Raw genomic sequence first — 10,999 nt, 5'->3', positions numbered from 1 at the left:
AAGCTTAAAACCCACCCACAGAGAGGAATTGACTCTGCTAACTTCCCCTTTTTCTTCCTGCTCATTTTCATATCAGCCCTCTGGATGGTTTTGGTGATAAGTGCAAGCAGATTAAACATTTACACAAGGCCATTTGTGCCGTGCATAGAGTACACTTTTATTTAAAGCCATTTCTGATTCAGGTATCTGCAAATTTCAGTGTCAAAGAAACACACAAACTTCAAGCTGATAAACTCTGCAGATATTATAAAGTCTGCTCATTGTGTTTTACAAAGACTAAATGAATAACACACTGCATTTACATATTTATTTTCCTTTTTGTTGAGTTGTTGTTGTTGTCCTCCTGGTATGTCCCGCCACTAGGGGGCAGACTTAGCAGCTCTAAGGACTACATTAAGAAGTGCTTCCGGGCTGATGCTCTCTCTTTTCCTCTGCATCGGGACGCAGCCATGGTAAGACATTTTCTCACGGATACACTTTTTACAGAATCTAACTCAATCTTGCTAAATAAGTAACCATTACTGTGTCTAGTTAACCCACATATGTTGACAGTCTTTTGATGCACTAGACTATGGTAGTATTATCCACCTCGTGTGCATTTTAACCTGTTTTATTGTCATTTAACTGCGCCTGCTGTGTTTGCAACGCGTACTTCCACCTCCACCGGCCTTTTCTTTTTTTTAAAATTGAATTAACGTGAAATGTGAAGTTACAGTTAAGCGTGTCGTCATTTCTACTTGGTCATTATTGCAGGGTTTCACGTTTACACATTTTGTACTGAATTCACGTTAAATAGCTACAAGGCCTCGGATTAAACCATAGTGACTTTTTACAAGTAACCTTTCTTTTTAATGTCAATATCGTTACTTTATTCTTATGTTAAGATGATGAGCTTGACATATTTGGTCAGTTTCTTTAATGGTTGTATATATATGTATGTATGTATCTGTGTGTGTGTTTATATATATGTGTGTGTGTGTATATATATATGCATGTGTGTATATATATATGCGTGTGTGTATGTGTGTATATGTATGTATGTATGTATATATATGTATGTGTGTGTGTGTGTGTGTATATATATATGTATGTGTGTGTATATATGTGTGTGTGTATATGTATGTATATATATATATGTGTGTGTGTGTGTGTATATAAGATAATCCTTTTAGTCCCGCAGTGGGGAAATTTACAGGATTGCAGCAGCATAGGGTATAGTGCAAAACAAGAGACATAGTAAAAGTGTTGTGTGGGTGTATATATATATATTAATGACTCATTTTATTTGTTCAGGTGAACGTCCCGAAGACCCGCAGGACATACTGCAAGAAGTGCAAGAAGCACCAGCCCCACAAAGTTACCCAGTACAAGAAGGGAAAGGATTCCCTCTACGCACAGGGTAATTAATCCCTCATTTCTATACATCGATGTGTATATATTGCTATATAGTTGTCATGAAATGTAGCTGAGCTGTATTTGTTCTGCAGGTAAGAGGAGATACGACAGAAAGCAAAGCGGGTACGGTGGACAGACCAAGCCCATCTTCAGGAAAAAGGTATGTTTTTCTGTCTGGTGTGATTTAGATCTGCCATGAATTGTTTCAGTTTGTGTGTGTGAGAAATTGGACTCAATGATGATTTGTCTTTTCAGGCTAAGACCACAAAGAAGATTGTGCTGAGGCTTGAGTGTGTTGAGCCCAACTGCAGGTCCAAGAGAATGCTGGCCATCAAAAGATGCAAGCACTTCGAGTTGGGTGGTGACAAGAAGAGAAAGGTAAGGGTCATTGATGTCATATTTAGCATTTTGAGCGTGTGCTTTACCGTAGTGCACTGTATTTCATGGGTGGTTTTAAGTTATGCTTACTGAATTGTACAGACTGTCTTAAGATAAAATTTTTGCAGTGCACCTTCAAAACTCATCCTAAATCCACCTTAATAAAGTTTGAAATACTAGGCTGAAATCTAACACAAAATATCAGCTACATATGTAGAACACTTTGGAGTGGGCTGTGTAGCTCTTATAAAAGGAGCATGGCCGAGGATTAAAAAAAAAAAAAATCTTTTGTCCAAAGTTGAATTAATTTAATACTTGATAGGATCTTATTCACCGCCACCTTATCCATATTAACCAGTGAGTGCATATACATTTACCTGAGATAATGGAATTTAAGAAAATGGCACATTAAAGAAGCAGGACCAGTTGATGAAACATGGGTTGGGGAGTGTAAGGTTTATACAATGTGGCCCATCTTACTGACAATAGTGGCTATATAGCAATAATAGCTCAAAGCTATGAAGTTCATTGTTAATATTGCGTTTCTAATTATGCAAGATGAAGAGAGTGAGGTGTAAATTCTGCGCTAGGCACTGTATGTTTTTCTATGGTCGCCAAGACTTTTTAAGACAATGCACCCTTCACTGTCAGTTAATTTGGCCAGCTGTTGGATCACAATGGTAGTAGGGTTGTGACAAATTCCTCAAAGACCAACAGTCCCATCATACATGTCAGCTTCAAGTGATAAATAGAAGCTATTAAAATCTTGTTACAATAATCCAAATAATAGCCTAACAATAAAGATTATATAGTGCCAAAATCAGATAATGTAAATAAAACACTGTTTAGCCAATCATTATCACTGCAGGGGAAATGTCTTCACTGCAAAAGCCTTAATATTGAAGGATCACGTGTTTTTTTACGTACAGATTACATCTTATTTTGCCATTGAGCAGAGCATTTGAGAGGATTTTGTTTTTTGCTGAGTGAAATGCATTTACTTTGACTGAAATGTCACTGGAGCTAGAAACAAAAAGGGAAATGATATAACGGTATTGATGGCCTGATTATGCAGTTCTGTCCTATTTTAGGAGATCTGCTAATTGTGTCAATTGGGGGTTTTCTAATGGGGTGAATGGACAACATGTGTATATAGAGTAGAATATTTGTTTACTTGGTTTCCGTCATTGATTCCTCTTCATGCACCCTACAGTGCAACATTAACCCAACATCTTTGGATCACAATAAGATGGCAAATATGCTTTTTATGTAGGGTTAAAAGCAAGAAATGTGAAGTGACCATGATCACAAACTTTATTCAAAGATGATACAAAAGTTTCACACTACATAGTAGATTGTAAATTAATAGTAATTTTAACAGCATTTAGAGTGAACCACATATCATTCACATCTGTATTTAACTTTACTTGTGCATCAGTCTAACTTTTTTTTTTTCATTCTCTTACAGGGCCAGGTCATCCAGTTCTAAGCTGTGGGCCAGTTTCTTGGAGGAAGTTGTCACTATTTTCAATAAATGTATTAAAACATAAATTGGAGTTTGGCCCTTTTGTTGTGTTCTTAATTCAAGCTTTGTCGTTTAAGTTGATTATTACCAGTGAAGTCTGGACAATTCCCACTCTGTGTTCAATAATATTTTCCAGTAACCATAGTATTGGCTGATTCAAGTAAACTATAAAACATTCTCCCTTTATTATAAATTAAGAACTTATTTTTTACAAAATGATAGGTTTTAAATTCAAAATCAACAGTGTAGGAAGGTTAAGGACTACAAAATGGTGTGCTTGCGTTTCACAGACTCCTCCCAGTGCAGCTTATGAAGCCCTGTAAAGTCCCCGCTGATGGGAGTGACAGTCAGTAGAGCTGTGCCTGAAGGGTTGACAAACACATCCAATTTGGTGTGTGGCATCTGAACACCCAGTTCCTTGTACTGAGGCAGGATCTGTGTGACGTTACACTGGGGCTCACAGATCTTCCAGCCGGGAACGGCTCTGATGAAAAACCCTCTTGGACCACCGATCTCAAACATGTTCAGCACAGCGATAGCCAGTCTCTTCTTGGACAGAGGCCTCTCCCACACCTCAAAATTGTCCACCTGTAGAAGAAGTTACATGATTCCACACTTTGAATTGCCATTACTACTTTCATCATAAACCACACTTATTGATTTCATAAAGATCATTGCTTAAACGTCTAAAGTTTAAGAGCATTTAGCATTTTGATCTAGAGACTATCTAAATGTACTATAAATGCTGGTTCCAGGAGGTGATCATGCTTTGTGTCACCTCACCCACCTTGACACTGCGATATCCTTGTTGGCCCATTGGGTCCTGGCTGATGGCTATGATGAGTCTGTTCTGCAGCAACTCCTTGGAGCGAGGACAGATGTCCCTCAGATCATTAGACATCAGCAGAGGGGCCGCCATGATGGCCCATAATGCCATCTGAGACTCCTGCTGGGCATGACTGAGGCCAAAGTTACCAATCACCAGCTAAATATGAAAAACAAAAACATTGCAATTTAGGCATAGTGACATGTAGCACAACAACCTATCAAGAAATCTGATCCTTTTTGTGTTGTATCTTTTTATACATTGCTATTTTAAAAGCAGTTGAACCCTTTTATTGGAGTAAATAAGCCTTCAGTTTCAACTGTTTCATTACTCGTCCTATATCATGACCATCTATAGGCTACATAAATGAAAAATATGTAAATACAGGAGCATCAACTTACCATACATACTTATTTTATGGAATAGTGCTAAGCTAAGTGACTTAAACTGTTGTACTCAAGTTTCTCATCTATCTCACTGCAAGAAAACAAATGAGATAAAAATGTGAAGTAATTCCTACAACTACTCCACTTTAAAATGCTTATACAGCTGGAAGTGCACTGGTTGTATGCTTAGTTTGAGGTCAACCAGTTCATGAGCGCTGGTGTAGAGCAGAGTACCATATCGGGGTCGTTCCAGCCTCCTGGTCCTGCCGAGGGGACAATGATGTCTTGATGAGAAGCAGTCCAGTCCAAGATGGACTTGATAGAGCTCCACGAGTCGTACACGTCACCGAAGTTGCGCCAGTGGTTACACGTCTCACGAATGGCTGTGTAGTTCGGCTGCAGGCACAGAAATGCTCTTTTAAGTCATAACACGTGATGTATGGTGTCATCAAGCAGCAGACAATCGTAATTAGTATTTTTTATATTTTTTTGCACTGTTTTATTTTTGAAAAGTTGGAATATCAAACTGATAATCATCTATTCATGTCAAGATTTAAAGTTATTTTTTGTTTTTGAAGTAATCAAAAAAATGTTTTTATTTAATGAGTAATTGTTTAGGCTAGGAAATGGCAAAAAATTACTGATATGATTTTCCATATCTGAAAAACTTGGACTGTACCACTAAACGTGCTTTTTTGTTTTAAAGGGATACACCCCCAATTTTGGATTCTATCTTGATCCAACATGGTTGACCACACAGACTTATTATAAGTCACTATGGTCAAAGCCAAATTAATGCTATTTCATATATAATTAGAAAGGTAACCATTGAACTATTGCATTAGGGAAGCTGGAGCAACGGAACAATTAGCATTTACGCTCTAAAAAATATATCAAAACAAGACAAAACAACTTCTCTATTACCTTTTGGAAAGGCCACTCATACAAAGGCCACTCACAGGAGTAGAGGATACTTTTCCCGGTTTTGTTCAGAGCATTTGACATGTTCACGTATCCTTAACGAAAATAAATCATAACGTGTTAGATTAAACCCCCCAAACAAGTTTGTCTAATGAGTCTGTAGAGGTTCTGAATCAGAGAACCAAAAAATGGACCCAGAAAATTGATAAAGATTTAATTTAATGTGTATTTACATACGTATCAATGAGCCCTTTTAAGTAGCATTGGCTTTAGGTGAAGTACACGGCAGTAATCAGGGACTTTGTTCGTTTCGTCGCCATGTTCAAATAATTAATCATACTGCAGAATTATAAACTCACCTTCTCCAACGAGGGTCCAGTCCATATAGCAGCCATCAAATTTGAGCAGATCCACATCCCAGTCAGCAAAAGTCTTCGCGTCCGTCTCATAGTAACCAAGGCTGCCAGGGTATCCAGCACAGGTGTTTTTACCTACATCTGCATAGATGCCCAGTTTCAGTCCCTTAGAATGGACCTTAAGACGGAGAAATACATTTTAATCCATTGATTTAGTTTACAAGTGCATACTAAACTGAAGAAAACAAAAGGAGGCCTCTTTAAAAGCATTTCAGAAGATATTACAGATCAAAACGTTGCCTATTTATTTGGAGCCTAACAGTGTGCAGACAAGGAAATAAATATTTACCAGTAGGTGGTGATGTTGCACAGCTAAAAACTTTGTTACAGGCCACAGCTCTGCCTTACTGGGCCCACATTTATCTATTTCCTGGTGAACATCACTTTTCAGCTGCCTATGTAAAATCAGCCTGTCACAGTGGCCTCCTGCTCAAGAGAGTGGTGACTGTAGCAAAGAGTCTGAACGACATCGTACTCCTACTCGACACAATATGTGCCGACGTATCTCCCCCCGGCTCTCCAGGTACTACATTTCTACCGGTATAAAATCTGAGACCTGGGTTCCACATCTGGTCCTTTCCCCCTTCATTATGTAAATAACCGCAGGTTGGCTCGGATGTATAATGAATATGTAATCTGACTGCGTAATCACTTTTACTTCGAGGGTTATTTAACCAGAGGTTTGAAAAACTTTTTAATTTGTCAAACATAGATGCATTGCACCACAGATGTGTTAACGTTGCACGCTGTGGAATCACATCGAAGGGAATATGTGTTAAATATGACATAGTTTACCATTATATAACTGTGTATACTATTGATAATGCAGCCCATAGAATGGAAACTAGAATACAGACAGTCATATCTGAGTGCATACTCTCATTTTGTAACCTTCCAGCAGGTGAAGAGAATTGAAAAATATTCCTCGCTTCCCTTAAGTCCATCTGAACCCCTCTCTCTTTGATGCCTATGGAGGAATTATGGCATTAATAGTGTATTCACACCCAGAGTCTCCGTGCCTCTTTTAAATCTACTACTACTCACATAGTCGGCCAGTTTCTTGATGCCCCCCGGGAATCTCTTTGGGTCTGCCTGCAGGCGGCCCTGGGCATCGCGCTGGTGGGAGGGCCAGCAGTCATCGATGCAGACGTACTCGTAGCCAGCCTCTTTCCAGCCCTCCTTCACCATCACATCTGCCATCTGCATGTACAGACGCTCACTGCCAGGGCAACAGGAGGAGACGATAGTATCAGTTCGGATGCCAGTGTTTAGATGTCATGCGCAGGAGAAGTATGGCAGACACAAATATGTGCTATTCTCATGAAGCCAGTTTTGATGTTGTTTATGTCGACCGATATAACGCAATAACATCCAGCCAACATGCTGCTCTCAAGGGTTTGTTGAACAGCTCTTTCTAGGAGAAAAATAGTGTTTGCTGTGAACAGGAAGTGAATTCTTTGTCACTAATGAGCATTCTTAAAAATAAAACAGGATCTTGCATTACTCCTAAAGTGCTCCGCATTCATCAAACAAAATTAGCTTTACTAACTTGTAATTATGATCAGAGTGGTAATCAATAGCCGCTTAATTCATTTGTTTAGTGTAAGAAAATTAAATGCAACATTTGCTGGTTCATGTTTCTCAAATTTGAGGATTTTCTGCTTTTCTTTGACATATATGAAAGTAAACTGAATATCTTTTGAACTGATAATCTATCTGGAGCTCTGGAAACGTGATGGGCTTTTTTTTTTCTGCTTTTTGACATTTAATAGACTCAGAAAAATAATTAGCAGAAGAATAAATAATGAAAACAAACATCAGTTGCATCCTTAATAATGACTTAACATCTATTCCCAATGAATGAGGCATCTTTATTCATAAGAATATAATAATGCAGTCTACATAATTCTGAGAGTTAAATTCATTGACACAAAATTAATCTGCACCTATTTTGATAATTGGTTAATTGCCGTAATTCTCCAAGCAAAAAGGCCCAATATTTGCAGTTTCCGGCTTCTGAAATCAGATGATACGCTGCATTGGCTCGTCTTACATTATGGTAAATTGAATATATTTGGGTTTTGTCAGCAAATCATACAAAACAAGAACTTGAGGACGTTCATGTTAGAAATAATGGTTTGTTGCAGCTCTATGTAATTTCTATTTGTCTGTTTTTCTCTTTTGTCTTATTACTAATTCTTCTTTCTAACTTTTCTTCCAATAAATCGGGTTCATCCCCGTAATTGACCACATTACCTTTGACACGCCTGACATGTGTGCAGACTTTTATGCTCCTTGTTCACAAAGTGCTTGGCCGATAAAGTTTATTACTGGGAGATAATTATGTCATGTGAAATGTCACATGAAATAATTATAATCTCCCAGTGCCTCAAACCAAAGAACAAATAAAGATAAATTAAATTGGCCGGTGTCATTACAGTCCTCACTTATGAAATGTCCACTCCTTTTACAATCACGTGTTTCTGCTCATCATTCTATTTCCTTCTGAGACAGTTTCTCAATCATTAAATAAAGATCACAAGATAATTACAAGCTGTCATAATTATAAAATAATGATTGCATTGACAGTAATGACTATGTTATGAGTTTGTAGTTCTAATTCTGAGGTGAGCCATGCTTAGTTACACGTTTATGATGTATCTGTTGTGAAACCAATGTGTGTTATTCCTTTTTAGTTTTTATTTACCCCATACCCCATTACACTGTGCAATAATAGTTAGAAAAGTTAAAATAGTTAAAATAGTTGTGTTTTTTTTCTCTGTCTGTAAATATAATATTTCAGTTATTGTTGTTTTTCTACTGTTTTTTTTTATTGCTTATTTATAATACTTGTTTTATTTTATTTTTTATTTTTCATTTTTTATCTTGTCTTCTTCTACTATGTCTCTTGTGTGCACTTTACTCTACGCTGTTGTAAGCCTGCAAATTTCCCCACTGCGGGACTAATAAAGGATTATCTTATCTTATCTTATATTTTTTTTAATGTAGTTTATTGTGAAACCCCCCCTTATATGGTCACTTCCTGCACAAGGAGGGCCTACATTGAAGAGCTTTCATTTAGGTTGAAATCCTTTGAAGTGATTTCCTATCGTGTCATCTTTGACATTTAATAAAGGAGTTGCTCAGCTGTCTCTTACCTGATGCAGTTGTTTGGGTCCCTGTCACAGTCGATATTGCACAGGAACCTCTCCCAGTGCAGCCAGCCCATTGTGGGTTTCAGTGCGAGACCATTGTCCAACGCGTGAGCAGAGGGGCTCATTAAAACGATGAGCGCGACGAGACACGCGACTCTGCACATTTTGACTTTTTGTTTTTTTGCACAACAAATAACAAAAAGCGACTGTGTTTCATTTGGATCCAGTTCCTCGTTTTAAACGCCGTGAGCCCGCCCCCTCAATGACTGACGTCATTCTGGACCAATAGAATCACAATGCGCCTGTTACTGTCCAATAGCGTCCAATCACGACAAACCAGGAAGCGCTAAAGGTCTGCAGAGGAGTCAGGTGAAAACATGTCGGCCGACATGACATGATCATGTCTCGTGACTTTGTGATCGAAACATAAAACAACAACATAATATTACAACATAATCCACACATATTCTGTTGTATTCATTTATGGTGAAGTTAAAAAACACTTATTGTTGCTTAAATGTTGCATTTAACTTAAATAAGATAAGATAAGATAAGATTTGCAGGATTACAGCAGGATAGAGGATAGTGCAAACAAGAGACATAGTAAAACAAAAAACAAGATCAAAATAAGTATTATAAATAAGCAAATGAGAAATAAAATAAAAAAACAGTAAAAAACTAAAGAATTCACAGTAACTGAAATATTATATATACAGACTATTACTATAATTATACACTGCATATAGGTGTAACTGTTTAAAGCAGTCTATACCTATGTCATAGCCCCAAGTTTTCTCTGTTGGAAGTTCATTAATATAAAAAGAACACTATGAACTGAAATCAGTTTACGGTTTTAAAAGAGTAGTTCAACTCAAACATGCTGAAACATGAAAGTGGGATCGGTCTCCTCATCTAACTTTCAGAGAGAATTATTCCTTTGACCTGCTGGGGCCCTTGACCTGCTGGCCCTCCAGCTCTCTGTAATGTCTACCTTATTCCTGTTACTGGTCTATGACATGGCCCAAGGTTTGCCTTGTGGTTATTTTATTAAAACACATAAACGTTTGAATACGAAGCCATGTAAGATGAAATAATCAGGGTCTTAAAACCAATGGTTGACTGTTAGAAAGTTAATTTACTGAAGGTAGTTGTACTTGCTACTACCATACTACTGTATTCTTCTACTTTATACTTTTTTATTACACTACATTTATTTGAAAGACCTTTTGTTAATTTGAGTGACTTATTTGACAGATATTATTACTTCAATCAAATTTTACATACAAAATACATAATTAGTATATATTAGTGTTTTGCTGTTTATACCCTAAGTACATTTGGCTACTAAGGGTTTTGTACTTTTACCAAAGAAAAATAAAGGGTTTTAAATGATTTATTTAGCTAGTAGAAGGCACATTTTCTTAACCTGCAAAGGAACACCTAATCATACAGTTTATTAAAAAATGAAATCAACAATTGGATAAATGGCATCAAACTGTTGCCACAGCGATACAGTAAACCTGTGGTTTTTTGGGCCCTGTGGCAGTCTGCTCTGCCTGGCCGGTTTTTGTGAGGGCATTCAAGGATAAATTAAGGGCATTAACCATCATCTTGTGTCCAAAATAAAGTCAGGTTTTTATGCAAAACCTCCAAATGTAAGTGAAAAACCAACAAATACCCAGGATATCTATTTGAATTATCTTTTTAGCAGAAAATGGCCCAATTTACCCCGCTGTTCCTTGAAGAGGAGCCTTAGCTAATCAGAAATGCCACACACATTATCGGCAATGATGTAGGTCTATGTACATATCGACGCCTTTTCAAGCTGTTTATTAGATCCGGATCCAAGACACTAATTTGTCTGGTGCAGACGCTAAGTGAATTCCAGATAGGTCTCTTAATTTAGCTGTAAACGGACACCCTGCTTACAGAAGCAAATTAATTCTGAATGTTTTTCCTTGTGAAATTGTCAGCGATCTTCTCACACACGCAGAGAG

At 37.5% G+C, this 10,999-nt stretch overlaps 2 protein-coding genes across 2 annotated transcripts; one reads left to right on the top strand and one right to left on the bottom strand.

Moving 5' to 3' along the window:
- Positions 1-363: 363 nt before the first annotated feature.
- rpl36a (ribosomal protein L36A) lies at positions 364-3,324 on the top strand. Its single transcript, XM_054596933.1, has 5 exons — positions 364-452; positions 1,294-1,399; positions 1,488-1,555; positions 1,651-1,773; positions 3,242-3,324. The coding sequence occupies exons 1-5, from the start codon at positions 450-452 to the stop codon at positions 3,260-3,262; spliced, it is 321 nt and encodes a 106-aa protein (XP_054452908.1). The 5' UTR covers positions 364-449; the 3' UTR covers positions 3,263-3,324.
- Positions 3,325-3,425: 101 nt separating this feature from the next.
- Positions 3,426-9,259, bottom strand: gla (galactosidase, alpha). Its single transcript, XM_054596932.1, has 7 exons — positions 9,006-9,259; positions 6,892-7,066; positions 5,791-5,965; positions 5,435-5,526; positions 4,745-4,906; positions 4,086-4,283; positions 3,426-3,886 (listed from the first exon to the last, which is right to left on the bottom strand). The coding sequence occupies exons 1-7, from the start codon at positions 9,164-9,166 to the stop codon at positions 3,560-3,562; spliced, it is 1,290 nt and encodes a 429-aa protein (XP_054452907.1). The 5' UTR covers positions 9,167-9,259; the 3' UTR covers positions 3,426-3,559.
- Between the last annotated feature and the right edge of the window lie 1,740 nt (positions 9,260-10,999).

This window comes from Anoplopoma fimbria, chromosome 4 (assembly GCF_027596085.1).
Source record: "Anoplopoma fimbria isolate UVic2021 breed Golden Eagle Sablefish chromosome 4, Afim_UVic_2022, whole genome shotgun sequence".
Taxonomy (NCBI): domain Eukaryota; kingdom Metazoa; phylum Chordata; class Actinopteri; order Perciformes; family Anoplopomatidae; genus Anoplopoma; species Anoplopoma fimbria.
Note: the sequence above shows the minus strand (reverse complement) of the source record. Positions and strands in the feature narration are given on the sequence as shown.